This window comes from Scyliorhinus torazame, chromosome 19 (assembly GCF_047496885.1).
Source record: "Scyliorhinus torazame isolate Kashiwa2021f chromosome 19, sScyTor2.1, whole genome shotgun sequence".
Lineage (NCBI taxonomy): Eukaryota > Metazoa > Chordata > Chondrichthyes > Carcharhiniformes > Scyliorhinidae > Scyliorhinus > Scyliorhinus torazame.
The window spans coordinates 139,843,172-139,862,888 of record NC_092725.1 but is presented as its reverse complement, the minus strand read 5'-3'; the positions used below and the strand labels follow the sequence as shown (position 1 = coordinate 139,862,888).

Below are 19,717 nucleotides of genomic sequence, written 5' to 3'. Positions count from 1 at the left end.
TGTAGTCCATTTCCATGTTTCCCAATAGCTTGCTTTCATATTCTATTTTCCCTTTCTTTCATCGGTTTCTTGGCCCGCCTTTAGTGAATTCTAAAATGCTGCCAATCTTGCTCTATTATATTCTTGGCAACTTAATAAGCCTCTTCCTTTGATCTAATACATCCTTTAAATACTCTTGTTAACCACGGATAGATCACTTTTCCTATTGGGGCTTTATGCCTCAAAGAAATGTATATTTGTTGTAAACCATACATCAATTCTTTAAATCCTAGTCATTGCCTCTTTAAAGGCTCCTTTGCAACAAGATTATTCACTGGACCTTCCACATTGCTCAATACTAGATAGAAAACAGCCCGTTCTCTAGTTGGCTCTTTAAGGTAACATCTTGTACACATTCCAGGAATTCGCCCTCCACATTAGTGCTAATTATACTGACCCAGTCTGAATGCAGATTGAAGCTCCCATAATTACCACATTACCCTGGTTAGGTACACCTCTAATTTCCTAATGTATACCATGCCCTACGTTGCCACTACTGTTTGGTGGTCGATAAACAACTCCCAATGTTTGCTGTCCCTTGCTGTTTCTTATTTACAACCAAACTGATTCTACACCTTGATCTTCCGACCCAAGATCCTTTCATTAACGTACAGATCTCACCTTTTCCTTTTTGCCTATCCTTCCAAAATATCGAATACTCTTGAATATTCAGTTCCCAAGTAATCTGCAGTCATATCTCCATATTGGCAATTAACTCGTATCTATTTCGTTTTATTGGTGCTATCAATTCCTGTTAAAATGTTGCCTGCATTTAGATGAAGTGTCTTTAATTTTGCCATTTTAACACTTTCTGGTACTTTGACTCTATTCGATGCTGGCCTCCGCTGCCTTCCAATTTTGCTTTCTACTTTTCTTCCTGCTGTTACCACCTTTGTTTCCCTCCTATCTGAATTCCCTCTCCGGTACCCATCCCTCTGTCAAGGTAGTTTGAATCGGACCCAACAGGCAGCACGGTGGCACAGTGGTTAGCACTGCTCCTTCACAACACCAAGGACCCAGGTTCAATCCCGTCACTGTCTGTGTGGAGTCTGAACAATCTCCCAATGTCTGCGTGGGTTTCCTCCGGGTGCTCTAGTTTCCTCCCACAGTCCAAAGATGTGCAGGTTAGGTGGATTGGCCGTGATAAATTATCCCTTAATGTCCAGGGATGTGCAGATGAGGTTCTGGGTGACGGGGATAGGGCAGGGCGGACGGAAAGTGTAAATGGGTGGAGTGCTTATTCGAAGGGTCGGTGCAGACTCGATGGGCTGAATGGCCACCTTCTGTACTGTAGGGATTCTCTGATTCTATGAACCCAAAGATGTGCCGGGTAGGTGGATTAGCCACGCTAAATTGCCCCTTAATTGGAAAATGTTTTTAAAACGTCCTCCCCAGCATCACTGACAAATCTTCCTGCAAGGAATTGGTCCTGCGAAGGTCAAAGCCATCTTCCTTGTACAGGTCCCACCTACCTCAGGAATGGTCGCAATGCCTCAGACATCTTCCCTCCTGCAACGTCTCTCCCGTTCATTTGCCCCATCCACCCATTTCAAAACGCACTGGGAGTAATCAAGAGATTTTAACTCTCTTTCCTAATTCTCCAAAATCTGCTTTCAGGACTTAGTTCCTCTTTCTACTTATGTTGTTGGTACCGATGTAGACCATAACCTGTGGCTGTTCACCCTCGCCCATAACAATGTCCTGCAGTGACATTCTTTACCGAGAACCAGGCAGGCATAACACCATCCTAGACTTAATGCACCGCCACAGACAGACCCATCTGCTCCACGTGAACAAGGTGCCAGAGCATAACTGAAAACCGTACCGCAGGGGAGCCAATGCTTTCCAAAGTGCAGAAATGGGTAAAAGTTGACAACAATTAATCCTCCACTTTATGCTTAAACTCTCTGGGATTTTAGTACCTCATTCCTATTTCAGGAACAAACTGGAGAATGTTTACGAAGAAGCCACTTTAAGACTAAAAGCTATCAAATCCCATGGGACTTGATGGGCTAGAGTTTTTAAAAAGAGGTAGCTCTGGAGATGGCGGATTCACTGCTTTTGGTCTTCCAGAATTCCCTGGATTTTAGAATGGTTCCTATGGATTGGAAGGTGGAAAATGGTTCCTATGGATTAGAAGGTAGAAAACATAACTCTACTATTTAAGAGACGGAGAGAGAAAACAAGGAGCTTTGGGACAAATAGTCTGGTATCAACAGTGGAAAAATGTTAGAATCTGTTATTAGGAATATGATGACAGGATACTAAGAATTGGGCACAGTCAACATGGGTTTGTGAAAGGGAAATTGCACTTGTCATATCTGTGGAGTTTTTTTTTGAGAATGTAACAAGCATGTAACTAGAATGCAAGAAGAATGCAACACGGTAGCACAGTTGTTAGCATTGTTGTTTCACAGCGCCAGGGTCCCAAGTTCGATTCTGGGCTTGGGTCACTGTCTGTGCGGAGTCTGCACGTTCTCCCCGTGTCTGCATGGGTTTCCTCCGGGTGCTCCGGTTTCCTCCCACAAGTCCCAAAAGACGTGCTTGTTAGGTTAATTGGACATTCTGAAATCTCCCTCTGTGTACCCGAACAAGAGCCGGAGTGTGACGACTAGGGGATTTTCACAGTAACTTCATTGCAGTGTTAATATCAGCCTATTTGTGACAATAAAGATTATTAAGCAGGTTGGGAGAAGAGGAAAAGCACTGGATTAGCGCATTTGAAATTTCAAAACACATTGAATAAGTTGTCACTCAAGAGATTATTACATCAAATTAGGGCCCATGGGATTGGGGGAATTATATTAGCTTGGACTGAGGATTGTTTAAGAGATAGAAAATAGAGGGCTGGAGCAAAGGGTTGACAGGCTGTAACGAGTGGGGTACCACAAGGATCTGTTGGTTGGTGTCAGCTACATCAATGACTTAGATGTGGAGACTGAATAATGTGTCCAAGTCTGCTGCTGATGCAAAGGCGGGTGGGAAAGTAAGTTAAAAGCAAATTACTGCAGATGCTGGAATCTTTAAACAAAAACAGAAAATGCTGGACACTCTCAACAGGTCCGACAGCTTCTGCAGAGAGAGAACGGAGCTGACGTTTTAAGTATGGATGGCTCTTAAGGAGCACGCAGGGGGACTGCAATAGGATTTGGACCGGTTAAGTGATTAAGAATATGGCAGATGGCTTATAGCATGTATGAAGCTATCCATTTTGATAGGAAAAATAGAAAATACTATTTTCTAAATGGAGAGAGACTGGGAATGTTGGGATTCAGAGGGGAAATGGCGTGATTGTACATGGATCATAGAAAGCTGATATCTACACTGAGCTTCCAGGCAGAACCAAAATCAATGTAGACTTCAGAAAGAGAGATTCAGTAACTGTACTAGGAGGTGGAGAGGCTATATTGCACCAACAGTGGAGTGACAGGAATCCATTATAGGTTAATGGAGCTATTGATATTGGAATTCGCAGTAAATCAAAGGTTTTTTTTTTTTACAACTAAATGTGATCGGTGATTATTGACATTTTGACATTGAAATTCCAACTAGAAATAATGAAATAGCAGTTTACAATGGTGTGCATCTCACAAGGAGTAGGCAAGTTGTTATCCATGTTTTAAGCTCCATTAAATTACTGTCTTAATACCTGTTCTCTATACAATTAGTCAAAAATTGCATATGTACCAGAGGTATCTCAAAAAATGAATTCACACCACGAAAGGAGACATCACCCACTGTAGTAATTGCAAAATGGTTAAAACATGTGCGATCCAGTTTAAAGGGCATGCATGAATAATGAGATAATCCAAACAACTTCATTAATTGACTTACCCTTTCTGTGACTGAATACTGATGTGTGTCTGCTGAGAACTTGTAGGTATTAAGTTTTGTTGGCACAATTGTGATGAAGTATTGAAACATTTGATTATCTAAAATACAAACAATGCATTTGAAAAGAGCTGCATAAACAAAACAAAAAAATCTCAACAAGATGTATCGATCACAAAACTAGGAGGCACAAATTTCCATAACTAATTCAAGAGATCAGGCAAGTGACGTGTTCTCACATAGTAATAACCCTAACCTGTGTCAGATCAGTCAGATACACAACAATGAGCTTGTGTTAGTATTTCAACTACATAGCCAAGTTCAGAAAAGAAAATTACTGAGTGAAACCATAGGTAAGTTATGTGCTAACACTCTATGTCACGGTGTGCTGATAAGACTGGGCACAGTTACGACTTAGGCATATTGCTTAAATATCCAACTTAAATATCTAATTCAAGTACAGATAAGTATGTGTCATGTCGGATGTGAGCCTCCTTCTATCTGTAAGATATCCAGGAAGCAGCACATGCATGGAGTGCAGGAAAAATTTAAAAATATTTTTTTCTGTTTTTTAACATTTTATACATAAAACAACCATGCAAAACAACAAGAACCCCTTCCCCCACCACTCTACCAACCAACACCCCAATAACTCAGAATAGTCTTCCTCACCCAAACCCCTCCCTCGAGCAGCTGAAGGTAACCAACTCTTTAAACTGAAGAATAAACAGACCCCATCTGTGGTGATATACATCACTGTAAGTACACAAAGGGTTAATGTACATACACTACACCGAGCTAGACACTAGAGGGAACACCAGAGACATGACACACACAGTCAACCAATAGGCCAGTAAGACAGGACACGACCAATGGGCAGTCACGATACACACAGAGGTGACACTACCACAGGAGGGCATTACACCAACCCATATACAAGGACACATCACACATGCTCAGTCTCTTTCCAGTGGAGACTCTCAGTGAGTACAGACCCAGGGTTAATTGAACACCACACCCACCACGTGGATTGTAGCAGACTGGCTCGTCAGTCTGAGTAGCTATAGAAGGGTTAACAGTAGCGTTGAATCCAAGTAGGAGAATGGTTAATAGTTTAATAAACGTGTTAAAGCTATCTCCAAGTCTGAACCTTCCTTTGTCAGAGTGCACATCAAGGAAGCAGCTTATGCTACGTCAAGAGCATAACAAAACACCATCTCTTATGGAACCCCTTAATCGCCACCCCCCCCTCCCCCCCCCCCCCAGGTAAACCGAACCTTCTCCAAATACAGGAACTCCATCAGGTCCCCTAACCATACACAGGGCAGAGAGGCTGACCTCCACCCCAAGACCCACCTGCGAGCAATCAGCGAGGCGAAGGCTAAAACGTCTGCCCTCGCAGCTCTGACAAGTCCGACACCCTGAATATAGCTCCCAGGGGGCTGGGCTCCAAACCCAAGGTCGGCAACATGGTGCTGAAAAATTACCTCAAAATCTGTAGAACGTCGGGCAGGACCAGAACATATGTACATGGTTGGCTGGACCCCTTCCACCACCGCTCGCAAGCATCTTCTACTCCCCCTCAAATAACCGGCTCATCAGGCGTGCCCTGTGCACCACCTTTAATGTATTAACCCCAGCCTCGCACATGAAGTTGAGGAATTCACCCTTTGCAACAACTCACACCACAACCCCTCCTCCAATGCCACCTCCAGCTCCCCTTCCAAAACCATCACCAATAGCACCCCATCCAACAACAAAGCAGGAAGTGTCACTGGAAAAGTCATGAAAACCTTCCTTGCAAAGAACGGCACCTGCATACACCTAAAGGCCTACCCCCGCAGAATCCCAAACTTCTCCACCACTCCTCCAAACCGCCCTTCCAAAAATAGGTCCTTCATTTCCATCATCCCCCGCCCCTGCCATCCCCGAAACCTAGCATTCAGTCTCTCCGTCTCAAACGCATGATTCTCTCGAACCAGCATCAGCTTCAACCCTGCCCATAAAACTGCCTCCATATCTTCAGTGTGGCCACCACCATTGGACTCTCCGGATATTTCCCTGGGGCAAACGGGAGCGGCGCCGTTGCCAGCGCCCGCAACACTGGCCCCTTACAAGAGCCTGCCCACATTACCTCTGGTTCCCTACCCGAGCCCCGCACCTTCTCGCCGTTCGCCGCTCAATAGAAACGCATCAGATTCAGAAGAGCCAAACCCCCGACTGTTGTCCTATCTGAAGCACCATCTTCCAAATCCTCCCCGCCCACACAACCAACAAAATCAACCGTTCCACCCCCATAAAAATGATCAGTAAGCACTAGAATAAAAATAAAAACTGCGGCAAGATACTCATCTTTACCGTCTGCACCCACCCTGCACCGGCGGTGATAGGGGGAGGCTGTCCCACCTCAATAATTCCACCCTAACCCTACCCATCATGCTCCACAGCCACACACTAGTCCCCTCCACTTATCCGCAATGGCCCTATTGTTAGCACTGTTGCTTCACAGCACCAGGGACCCGGGTTCGATTCCTGGCTTAGGTTACGGTCTGTGCGGAGTCAGCACGTTCTCCCAGTGTCTGCGTTGGTTTCCTCCGGGCACTTCGGTTTCCTCCCACGAGTCCCGAGAGACGCGCTGTTGGGTAATTTGGACATTGAATTCTCCCTCAGCGTACCCAAACAGGCACTGTAGTGTGGCGACTAGGGGATTTTTACAATAATTTCAGTGCAGTATTAACATAAGCCGACTTGTGACACTAAATATTATTATAAAAAGGACCCCCGTGTCGTTTCCCTATACAGCTGAAAATATCTTGGTTCACCTCATTTGTACGTACACTCACCTTTGGTTCCTTATATAACAATTTGACCTAGGCCACAAACTTAGCCCCAATCCCAAACAAATAACTCCACTCTACTCGATCAAACACCTCCTCCGCATCCAGCACCACCTCCAGTTTTCCCCCCCTTCGGATGGGGAGAGCAGCACATTTCACATTCGCAAACCCCGCCTGATCTTCCCAAATCACCTGCGGAGGGCACCCTTCCAATCTAAGCAGCAACACTTCGGCAAGAATCTCGGCATCCAAGTTTAACAGGGATATTGGCCGATACAACCCACACTCCACCGGGTCCTTGGGAGTGTATGAAAGTTACGCTGCTCGAGCAGAAAAATGCTGAACTTCAGCTGTCCGCACTTTGCACCATACAATAACAACTTGTACTAAGTGGGTACCTTTAACGTGGTAAATATCCCAAGGCATTTCCTAGAGGCATTATAAAACAAAATACCACCTTGCAGCCACAAAAGCAGACATTAGGGCAAATGACCAAAAGGTCGGGTTTTAAGGAGCATCTTAAAGGAGGATTGTAAGCGCGAGAGGTGAAGAGGTTTAAGGGGGGATTTCGGCAGCTGAAGGCATAACCATCAATGGTGGGGTCATTAAAACCCGAGGCCAGAATCGAAGGTGTGCAGATATCTCAAGAGGGTTGTAGAGGTGGCGAGGTGCACAATGATAAATGGAGGCCAGGCTACAGGGGAATTTGAAAACAAGGATGAGAATTTTAAAATCTAGACACTGTTGAACCAGGAGTCAAAATAGGTTAGTGGTGGGATGGGTGATTGTGAGTCGGTGCAAGCCAGGAAAAGAAAAGCAGAGCTTTGGATAACCTCGTGTGTACAGAGGGTAGGATGGTAGCAGCACGGTAGCACAAGTGGATAGCACTGTGGCTTCACAGCACCAGGATCCCAGGTTCCATTCCCCGCTGGGTCACTATCTGTGCGGAGTCTGCACGTTCTCCCAGTGTGTGCGGGGTTTCCTCCGGGTGCTCCGGTTTCCTCACACAGTCCAAAGACGTGCAGGTTAGGTGGATTGGCCATGATAAATTGCCCTCAGTGACCAAAAAGATTAGGAGGGGTTATTGGGTTACGGGGATAGGGTGGAAGTGAGGGCTTAAGTGAGTTGGTGCAGACTCGATGGGCCAAATGGCCTCCTTCTGCCCTGTATGTAATGGCTTTCCTCTTCCCAATATTTAATTAGAGAAAATTTCTGCTCATCCAGTACTGGATGTTGGGCAAGCAATCAGATAATGGAGAGACAGTAGAGGAGTCAGGTGATGGTGGTGGTGAGGTAGATGTGGACGTCGCCATAGTCAAGTGGGCTGCTTTGTCCTGGATGTTGTTGAGCTTCTTGAGTATTGTTGGAGCTGCACTTATCCAGGCAAGTGGAGAGTATTCCTGACTTGTGCTTTGCAGATGGTGGACAGGCTTGGGGGGGGGGGGGGGGGGGGGGGGGGGGGGGGAAACTATTTGCTGTAGAATTCCCAGCCTCTAACCTCCTCTTTCCCCTCTGTTTGTCTGTCTTGCGTGTTTGGGGGATGGGGCAAGTTAAAGATGGGGGGGGGGGGGGGGGTTAAGAATTAGATAATAGTTAACCAGTTGCATTTGCTGACTACTTAATTATAGTTATTATTAATAAAAGATTAACTGTTTAAATTCATAAACCTAGTGACTATTAATTCAGCAGCCAAAGACTTAGGGTATTTTCTAGGAATGAATAGTTAATTTCACTTGTACTGCGATTACGGCTGGATTTAAAGTGCAACATGCAATCAGTTCTGATGAAGTATGAGAAGGTGTTCGAAGATTTCCTAGGCTCTATGACTGGAGTTGAGTGATCGGGCAACAGCAATTGTTCCTGTATTAAAACAGGATAGCTCAGAGAGAACTTGGGAGATTTAAAAATTACTAATAACCCAGTATTGCGTGTAGATCATTATCCACTGCCACTGATTAAAGAATTGTTTGCTGGACTTTCTGGAGGACATAAATTCAGTAAAATTGATCTTTCACGGGCATATCTGCAGATTAATGTTGCTGGCGAATCACAGCAACTGCTCACCATCGTAAGGCACCAAGGTCCGTTTCGTAACAGAGCATTTCCTTTGGGAATAACATCTGCGCCTGCTCTTTTTCAAAGATCCATGGACCAAATTCTAATTGGGCTGAATTTAGATGATAATCATCACCGGTTTGAGTGAACAGGAACACTTGGAGAATTTGGAAACTACCCTGAAGCGGTTACAGTGCCACAACCGGAGAGTTAAAAGGAAAAAGTGCGACTCTCTCCCCCTCCCCCCAGTACTCCATAAATTAACGAGGCCATATTATTGACAAAGATGATTGTCATAGGGCAGCACAGTAGCATTGTGGATAGCACAATTACTTCACAGCTCCAGGGTCCCAGGTTCGATTCCGGCTTGGGTCACTGTTTGTGCGGATTCTGCACATCCTCCCCGTGCGTGCGTGAGTTTCCCTCGGGTGCTCCAGTTTCCTCCCACAATCCAAAGATGTGCAGGTTAGATGGATTGGCCATGATAAATTGCCCTTAGTGTCCAAAATTGCCCTTACTGTTGGGTGGGGTTACTGGGTTATGGGGATAGGGTGGAGGTGTTGACCTTGGGTAGGGTGCTCTTTCCAAGAGCTGGTGCAGACTCGATGGGCCGAATGGCCTCCTTCTGCACTGTAGATTCTATGATAATCTATGGTTGACACAAAGAATCAGAGAAAATATCAGCAATTTCAAAGAAGCACCAAGTCCTCAAAATGTGACACAATTAAGGTTGTTTTTAGGATTGAACAATTGTTATGATAAATTTAGCAACACGATTGAAGCCTTTACACACCTTGCAATGTGTCAAACAGGCATGGCACTGGTCAGAAGAATACAAAAATGCAGACAGTTAAATGAAAGAAGCTTTGCAGAAGTCAGAGCTGCTGGTTCATTATAATCCCAAGTTGGAAGTTGCAACTTGCCTGCGATGCCTCACCCTATGGGCCTGGTGCAGTCGTCTCACACATTTTCTCTTCAGGAGAGGAACCACTGATAGCATTTGCTTCCGAGCGCAGAAATGAATTATGCTCAACTGGAAAAAGCTTTGAGCGTCATTTTTGATTTAAGGACGTTCCAGCAATACCTGTATGGGCGTCATTTTACTCTTGACGGACCATCAACGGACAATATTCGGGCCATATATGGCTTCTTTGGCAGCGAGTAGATTACAAAGGTGGTCATTGATATTGTTGGCGCACACTTTATGCAAGTATCGCAAGTTTGAGCAGCAGGCAAATGCTGATGGTTTGTCACGATTGTCATTACAAGTCAAGCATGACTCTAAAGAACAATTAGTCAATATTTTATATTTCTCGCTCGTGGATGGTGTGCCCGTCATTTCATCTCAAGTTCAAAGATATACAAGAACCGATCCAGTGATGGGGATGATGACGGACTTGGTTCAAAAAGCTATCAGAGATTCATAGGAAAAATCCAGACCTCAAGCCCTACATCACACAAGACTTGATTTGACAGTATAGAATGGAGTTCTATTACGGGGAATCTGGGTGATTATTCCTCCGTGCTTGCGTAGTAGGGTCCTTAACCAATTGCATGAGGGACATCTGGTGTGGTGAGGATGAAAGAATTGGCACACACTTACTTTTGGTGGCCTGGATTAAGTGCTCAAATTGAAGAGAAAGTTGGGCAATGTCAATCTTGTGCAAAATTAAGGAACACGCCATTATTTAAAAGCATTACATTCGTGGGGATCGCCGACAGCCATGGCAGAGAATAACATTGATTATTTTGGTCCACTGGAGGGTCACCTCTTCTGAGTGACTGTGGACGCACACTCAAACTGGCCAGAAGTAGCGATAATGAAGTCAATGACGACTGAACAGACCATTGAGAAATTAGACGAATATTCGTAAGATTTGGAACACGGGAGCAGATTTTCAGTGATAATGGTATGCAGTTTAAACATACATAGACATAGAACATAGTGCAGAAGGAGGCCATTCGGACCATCGAGTCTGCACCGACCCATTTAAGTCCTCACTTCCACCCTATCCCCATAACCCAATAACCTCATCTATCCTTTTTGGACACGAAGGACAATTTAGTATGGCCAATCCACTTAACCTGCACGTCTTTGGACTGTGGGAGGAAACTGGAGCAAACCTACGCAGACACGGGGAGAACGTGCAGACTCCGCACAGTCAGTGACCCAGCAGGGAATCAAACCTGGGACCCTGGTGCTGTGAAGCTACAGTGCTAGCGACATGTGCTACTGTGCTGCCCTAAAGGAGGACTACGTGAAAGGGAACGGTATACACCATATCAAGTCAACTCCATATCATCCAGTAATGAATAGATTGGCTGAACGCTTTGTGCAATCATTAAAGCATTCTATCAAAGCATCGAAGAACACGGGGACATTGGCAAGAAGAGTAAACAAACCTCTAATATTTCCTGAACACTGCACATGCTACCACACAAAGTTCACCTGCAATGCTGTTGTTCAAGAGGAAACTACAAACAGTTTGATTTGGTAACTCCACCTGATGCTTCAGAGATTGTCAAACAACAAGAAGCAGATTGCTAGGAGGGAGAAAATCTCATAAAAGCAAGTATTCAACCAACGAGAGCGACTGTTAGCTAGGAGTTACACCACCAGCGAGAAATGGGTACCAGCTATGATCCTAGCAACGGTAGGTCCAATATCTCACACCATACAGGCGGATGATGAAAGAGTTTGGCGATGTCATGTTGATCAGTTACTTGCTGCACAAAGTGAGTTCGCAGAAACTTCAAGAGGATTTTTTCTTGGAAAATCTATGAGTGGTACTTTGGTACAGAGACCAGAGACAGTGACGAGTTCAGATTCTGTTTGAGGACTTTTCAATGCCTATATTGATATGGTAATAACTGTCCAAGAAGTACCTTCTTCGTGTAGCCAAGTTCAAGAACGCCAAATCCATCAAAAAGGAATAGATGTCCACCACAGAGACTTATTGAATTGCTTATTTTTATCGAAATAATACACAAGGGTATCTATATATAACACAAAGAAACTGAGAACACCTGCAATGAGGGATCATGAGGAAACCATGGCTAGAAACAAAACAGAACAATAAAGCATTTTTCCAAGTACGCCTGTAGTAAACAATGGGTGCAAAAAAAATTGTGCCACGAAAAACGACAAGAGGAAGTATTATCTCACAGCTGAGAAATTGCCGAAATACTTTATCATTATTTTTCACCATTATTTTTCAACCATGTTCATAAACAAGGAGGGGGAAATGCCAGAATTTGGGCTATATTTTATAGATGAAAGAAAAATCACAAAGGGGACATACCGAGGGGGTCTAGATATAGATCATAGAATTTACAGTGCAGAAGGAGGCCATTCAGCCCATCGAGTCTGCACCGGCTCTTGGAAAGAGTACCCTACCCAAGGTCCACACCTCCACCCCATCCCCATAACCCAGTAACCCCAACCCAACACCAAGGGCAATTTTGGACACTAAGGGAAATTTATCATGGCCAATCCACCTAACCTGCACATAGTTGCGGTGTTAATGCACTAGTAATCCAGAGACCTGGACTAACGATCCAGTGAGGCGAGTTCAAATCACACAAAGGGAGCTGGAAAGTTCAATTAATTAAATAACAATATAATATGGAATTAAAAAGCTAATATTAGTAACAGTGACCATGTAACTACCAGAGGTCTGTTGCAAAATCCCATCTTTTTTTAAATCCAGCGTTTATGATTCGCTGTTTTCTTGAACCACTGCATCCAGGTGGTCTCAGCATTTGTGATGACCTTTAACACAGAGCAAGGACTTTTCTAATTTCTTTAAAATAGCTGTGGTATATGTAATTTAGTTTCAGGGTGTTTGAAAAGGACTTTTAAGGATTTGTATCAATTGTAAAGGGATAGCAAATTATGGTTTTGTGACCTGGAAGCAATCCCAACATTAAGAAGGTTAAGACGGACGTTATGGTAGCTAGACACAAAGGAGAGCTGCAAACACAAAGGAGGGCTACAAACAGAGGAACTGGAGGGTGAAAGCTCAGATGCAGACACAAAGAGAAAGCAGATATAAAGAGACAGAAATTTGAGCGAGGAGAGGACTCTGCAAAGCTGTGCCAATAGCCTGAAGATGCAAACAGCTGGATGTTTTCCCAGAAGTGGGCTAAACCGTGAACCAGGTTGTTATTGGCCAGTGATCTGAAAAGAAACTCTGGAAAGCTACATCATCAGGTCTGTCATGGCCCGAGGGAGGGGGCTCGTATGAATGTGCCTTGCTGATGATAATCATATCCGTAAAACGCAAGAGGTGAAAACTGTTGCCAGATAAGTCTCCCCGACCAACCCTGAATAAAGAACAGCATATTGTGGAACTGTGTAGCTACACAATAGCATATATGCTGAAGGAGAGTGCTTGCTGTTATGCAAGACGTGGCATGTATAGACCATGCAAAATGAAAGCATAATTTGCCTGTTAATACATGTTTAATTTGTGTTGATTTTGATTCGAACAAAAAATTGATCATCTCTTCATATGTGGGTCATTTGCTAAATTTTGATTACGGCTTCTCCTCAGTGATTGCAATAACACCCAAAGTGCTCAAGCAGTTTGATACAGTGGAGTGGCTTGCTGAGGTATTTAGGAGGGCAGTTAAGAGTCAATCACATTTCTGTGGGTCTGGAGTCACATGTAGGCCAGACCAGGCAAGGGCAACAGATTCTCTCCTCTGAAGAGCATCAGAAATGGGTTTCTATGCTCAGACCTTACATACCTTTGAATTACATCAATTAATAACTTTTGGTAATAAATCAGGTACATTCCAGGAGCTATACATTCATTTTATGGCAAGTCTGTAGCTGACATTGATAAAGGAATCGGCCTTTGAAAGGAAGTAAAGCCATACAGAAAATGTTGTTGAATCGATAGATTTAACATCTTGGCGAGTTGTGTTTTATTTTAATGAATTAATGATGTTGCATAAAAGTTTTCAGCTTAGTCCAGAAACTGAGTTGACACCTAGAATAGAATCATAAAACGGTTACAGAACAGGAGGCCATTCAGCCCCTTTGTGACCCTGTTGGCTCTCCGAAAAAGCACCTCAGCTCGTCCCACTCCATCACCTTTGCCCCAAAGCCCTGCAGTTTTTTTTTTTTATCTTCACAAAATCATCCAATTCTTTTTCAAAGGCTATGAAGAATCTGCCTCCACCACACTCTCGGGCAAGGCACCCAGATCCTAAGCACTCGCTGTGTAATAGAAGCTTTTCCTCACGTCACCACTGCTTCATTTGCCAATCTCCTGAAATTGGAGCCGTCTGTTTCTCAATCCTTCTGTCAACGGGAACAGTTTTACCCCATCGACTCTGTCCAGATCCCTCATAATTCTGAGCGCCTCTATCAAATCTCCTCCACTCCAGAGACAACGGAACTGCCTCCTTCAATTTGTCACATAACAGATTCCTCACACCTGGAACCATTCTTGTGAATATTTTTGCATCCTCTCCAATCCCTTCACACTCCTCCTGAAGTTTAGAGCCCCATACTGGACACAGCAGTCCAACCGAGGCCTCACCAGTGCTTTGTACACGTTTCTCACTCCCTTGTTTTTGTACTCTTATACCCCCATTTATCAACTCCCAGCTCCCTTGTGCTTTACTAACCACTTTCCACTTTCTAAATAAATGATTTCTGCACATACAACCCCAGGTCTCTCTGCTCCTGCACCTCCCTTACAACAGAGTCCTTTATTTTATATTGCCTTTCTGGGCATGCTAGCGACCCGAGCTCAGGCTCACTGCGGCTACCAGCGCAACGATGTCACCACACGCGGCAGGAGCTCGGCCTCACATTGCTGGTCCTTGTTCCGTCTCTCCCGTGTATACTGGGGGGGGGGGTGGCTTTCTCCCATCTGTTGCCCCCATCATTTTGGGGGGAATTGGCCGGTGAAATTGTTCGCCGCCCCCATGTATTTTCGACCCGGTTTCTATAGTTCTACGATAATATTCAGTCTTCCCAGGGGTACAGATTACATACTTCTCCCATTCCCTCAAGTGACTTTTTTTGTAGACCTTTTAACATGAACTAAATAATGCATTCTGCTATCTTGCTCAATTTACTTTAAAAATACGAATGATAATACCCCACCCCAATTGGTGGACGTTATTAACACAAAGGTGCCTCATCCACAAGGCATTGAAAGTTGCTGATTTGGCCACGCCAGGTTAGAATTCCGAGCAGGATACATGTATCGATTTGATTTCACCTTACAAATCCTGCAATGTCCCACATTGAAAGGATTTTTAGCAGGAGATTAGGGCATGTCTGCTTTCGATGGGTCAGGGAAGGAAAGCAAACAAAACATTGAGCTGAATTTCAGGAGTGCTGCGGGTGAGACACAGAAGCTATGCTACTTACTCAGGGTGATTGTGTTGTTCAATTTCAATGTATACGGTATTTCTGTTGCATTGTGATTTATTTTATTTTGCAATTCATTCCAGCCAGGAATGCGCAGTGCTGCACGTGTACCGTACAACACCCCATAACGGTTTGTCCTGGCACCTAGCTCTGGCTTCAACACCATTCCTGACGGGAACCCAGAATTCCCTTAACGTTGTTTTCACTTAAAGCTGTGATTTTTGGGAACTCAACCACAACTTTAAGTGAGGACATACTGTATTTTCTTCCTCTATCTGTAGTTAAAATTTCCTGTAAAATGCAGCAATACACGTGATGCGGAAGATTTGTCTCTATTGTGAGAGAGGATTTTGGATGCATGAATTTGCATCAAATGTACTAAAAATGTAAATAGATAAAAGTTGTTGATTGATAGGGCGATCGGGGGAGAAGGCGGTAGAATGGGGATGAGGAACATTTCAGCCATGATCGAACGGTGGAGCAGATTTGATGGGCCGAACGGCCCAATTCTGCTCCTGTATCTTATGGCTAGGCATTTTGTCAAGTTTTCACGTGATCAGATTTTGCATCCATCTGACACCCTGCAATATCCCACATCCCACGCGGGAACGCCCGGGCCCGCGGGAGCGCCCGCGCCAACGCCCACGCCCGTGGGAACACAGCGGAAAGCTTCATTTTCTTGCATTTTCGTGTAATCGATACTCTCATAACAGTTTTGATGTTTTATTCTGCAGGCAACAGTTTCGTTTGTTTTCTTTGGGCACAGGTAACAAAAAATAGATAACAGTTGGCGGGAAAATGGATAACAGAAGGAGAAGAAATCCCGGGGAAACCATGATAATTTGAATAATCAGGATGAAAATTTGCCTTTTCCTTCCCTGCAAATGAACCTTTCGTAGTTTCCACTTGGGAGGTATTCTCTTAATGTAAAATTTCAAAAGTACAGTTTTGGAAAAACCCTCCACACCAGGACACAAAAGTGCTCCTCCCCGATTAAAAGATTCAAGTCCTTTCTTTCCAAAATAATAAAAATATTTTTACAAGGGCAGCACGGTGGCGCAGTGAGTTAGCACTGCTGCCTCACGGCGCTGAGGTCCCCGGCTCTGGGTCACTGTCCGTGTGGAGTTTGCACATTCTCCCCGTGTTTGCGTGGGTTTTGCCCCCACAATCCAAAGATGTGCAGGGTAGGTGGATTGGCCACGCTGAATTGCCCCTTAATTGGAATTAATGAATTGAGTACTCTAAATTTATATTAAAAATATATATATTTTTACAAACGAAAGGCAATAAAATGCAGATTACTCGGTCACATACATTTGTAACAAGTAACCGAATATTTCTCAGGGAGAACACAGCCTGCCCTCCTCTGTTCAAGCTCAACGTGCTGTCACACCTTCCCTGGCACCACATTGAAGGAGCAGTTCCTACCATCAACTTCCCAGCTTCATGCAAAAAAATAAAGTACAATATTCTCATCAAACCAGTACCAGTGATGCCACAGAGAGGCCAGATGTACATTCAAACTGCGAGCTCTCAGTTACTTGAATTTCTCAGTTGCAATCATGGCGAAGTAAGTGAGCAGTGAAGACACAAACAACTTGAGGAAGAGGCAGGACAGAGCACGGGTCAGCACAGTAGCACAATGGTTAGCACTGTGGCTTCACAGCACCAGGGTCCCAGGTTCGATTCCCCACTGGGTCACTGTCTGTGTGGAGTCTGCATGTTCACCCCGTGTGTGCGTGGGTTTCCTCCGGGTGCTGCGGTTTCCTCCCACAGTCCAAAGACGTGCAAGTTAGGTGGATTGGCCATGATAAATTGCCCTTAGTGTCCAAAAAGGTTAGGAGGGGTTATTGGGTTATGGGGATAGGGTGGAAGTGAGGACTTAAGTGGGTCGGTGCAGACTTGATGGGCCGAATGGCCTCCTTCTGTACTGTATGTTCTATGTATCTATGGGGGGGGGCACACACTCATAGACCGAAGGAAGGATTTCTCCGCTTACTTCTCACACACAACATGCAACAACAATATTTGCTACTTGAAAATGAAATGAAAATCGCTTATTGTCACAAGTCGGCTTCAAATGAAGTTACTGTGAAAAGTCCCTAGTCGCCACATTCCGGCACCTGTTCGGGGAGGCTGGTACGGCAATTGAACCGTGCTGCTGGCCTGCCTTGGTCTGCTTTCAAAGCCAGTGATTTAGCCGTGCCAAACAGCCCCTTATACTACTTATAACAGACTACTTAAACAAGAACGGAAAAAGAAACTCACGATCTATTGCAATTTTTTCCGTTCCATCCAGCGGATTGATAAGCCCTGGAATCGGTTCTCCAAATGAGTAATGATCTATTCGGTGTGAAAAGTTGTATACTAAAGACAAACACAGGGACTTGTAAAAGACAGCCCGATGGCGTAACAGCGAGACAAGCAACTTCTCAAAAGCCTATTGCTCATGCCTTCCACATGCAGATTGCTCTTCAAAACTTAAAACTACCCGACAGGAAACAAACAGAATGAGGAGAAAGGAAATATTTAGAGCATTAAGCGGAAATAAATCTTTAATGAACTTCAAAATAAATAGATCATTTGGTATATTTTTCTCCTTGCTACCTTTCCCCAAAATGTCAGTGCACAAACTTTTTTTTTTTTTTTAAAGTTAATTTTGATATGTAGCAAGTTCAATTGCAATTTTCCAACCCTAAAATATGCAGGTGCAGCAGAACTTTTGTAAAGTACAAGCAGTATTTAAGCTAAAGAGCACCTCCATGTGGTTAAAAGTATTACTTCAGTAAAATGTTCCGAGCTTTTTAAACCTGCAATTACATCTTACAGAGCATACGGCTTTGGATCTTGTATATTGTGAAAGTAAATGTAAAAGAAATGATTTCCTTTAAACCAATCAGATTATAATGCTGTAGTATATTAAAAGCAGCCTTCAATATATAGCATTAATAGCTCTTGCTCTTATTTTCATTCAAACTTTTGATATAAAGGCAGCAAAATGGTTCCTCAATATACCGATCAGCAAAGACCTCTTGGCTTGGTTATGTTAACTGGTCTCAGTGGTAGAGGTGGGTAATTGGCCTTAATGCCTTTCACCTGGGGGTAAGGAGAAAGGGAAATCAGTCAAGGTTCCCTACGAGATAGCTATCCAAGCTGTTGGAAAGTACATGGGTGGGAATGTCCGGATCCCCGTCCGTAACCCACCGTTCGCAGGCGGTGGGATTCTCTGTTCTGGCCTCTTGCCAATGGGATTTCCCATTGAAGACACCCAACGCCGCAGGGAATCCCGCGAGCGGGGGTGCGCTGGCAACGGGTGAAGTGAATCCTGAAAATTCCAGCCCGGGTGGAGATTTCACTGGTTGAGCAATTAAAATGAAATTAAATGAAAATTGCTTATTGTCACAAGTCAGCTTCAAATGAAGTTACTGTGAAAAGCCCCTAGTCGCCACATTCCGGCGCCTGTTCGGGGAGGCTGGCACGGGAATCGAACCGTGCTGCTGGCCTGCCTTGGTCTGCTTTAAAAGCCAGCGATTTAGCCCAGTGTGCTAAACCAGCCCCTGCTGGTTGATGCTGATGAATAGACAGCGATGCTCAATTGCTATGCTCACATATGAAGAATCGCTTTGGTTAGAGGGACAGTCGGCGGCAGTGCAACCACACCCACTCGGTCTTTGAGAGGAAATACAGATTTTCTTTTATACAGCACCTCAGGTTATCCCAAAACACTTCACGGCCAACAAACAATTCTCTGAAATGTCGTCACCCTTGAAGGGAACGCAGCAGCTAATATTTGCTCAAGATAGCTTCCACAAACAGCAGGGTGATAATGATCGGATAATCGGTTTTAGGTGTATCAGAAGAGCAATTAATGTTGGTCAGAACTCTCCTGCACTGTTCAAATACTGCCGTGATCTTTTCTGTCTATCCAGAAGGCAGAGGGGGGTTTGGTAAACATCTTATTTAAAAGGAGGAGGTTCCAACAGTGTAGCATCCCCTCAGTATTGCACCGGAATGTCAGATTAGATTTTATGTACATGTCTCTGGAAGGGTACTTGAACCCACAACATTCTGACTCGGATGTGCGAGCGTTAATAATTGAGCCAAAGTTGAAAAGAGCAAACAAATCCCATTATCTAACAGCCTAATTAAATAATGTATTTTAATAAGCGTTGCGTACTTAGTCAAATTTCACTGAATTATATAAATCCATCTGCAACACATTAATAAGATTCTGTAAGTACTTACCATCATGACTAATAAGAGCTGCCATATGTGCATGACCTCGAGGGTGAGGAATTGCCCTGTTTGTGTAGAGAAAATTTCTATTACAAATCATGAAAGTCCTTTTAAGGCATAACCTAGCTACAATGTGCAGTTCCACAAGATCCAGTTCCTTTGCCACTGTACCATGTGAAAGCCCAGTAAAATATTAATACAATTATTGATAGAACTGAGGAAATCCAAAAAAGGGTCCATTTCCGTTTCCCATGCAGACTCTGAATTTGACCTAGATATCCAGGGCAAGATACAGGACTGCAAGGGACACGGGTTGTGGAGGAGA

At 44.1% G+C, this 19,717-nt stretch overlaps 1 protein-coding gene across 3 annotated transcripts in view; it reads right to left on the bottom strand.

Annotated features, from left to right (window-relative positions):
• ergic2 (ERGIC and golgi 2) overlaps positions 1-19,717 on the bottom strand; it is a 65,978-nt gene that overhangs the window by 15,787 nt on the left and 30,474 nt on the right. For all 3 annotated transcript variants that reach the window (XM_072485315.1, XM_072485316.1, XM_072485317.1), the window contains 3 exons: positions 19,402-19,457; positions 17,425-17,523; positions 3,874-3,971 (listed from right to left, as the gene is read on the bottom strand). In XM_072485315.1, coding sequence (XP_072341416.1) covers positions 3,874-3,971; positions 17,425-17,523; positions 19,402-19,457 — 253 coding nt within the window. The remainder of the gene's footprint in view (positions 1-3,873; positions 3,972-17,424; positions 17,524-19,401; positions 19,458-19,717) is intronic.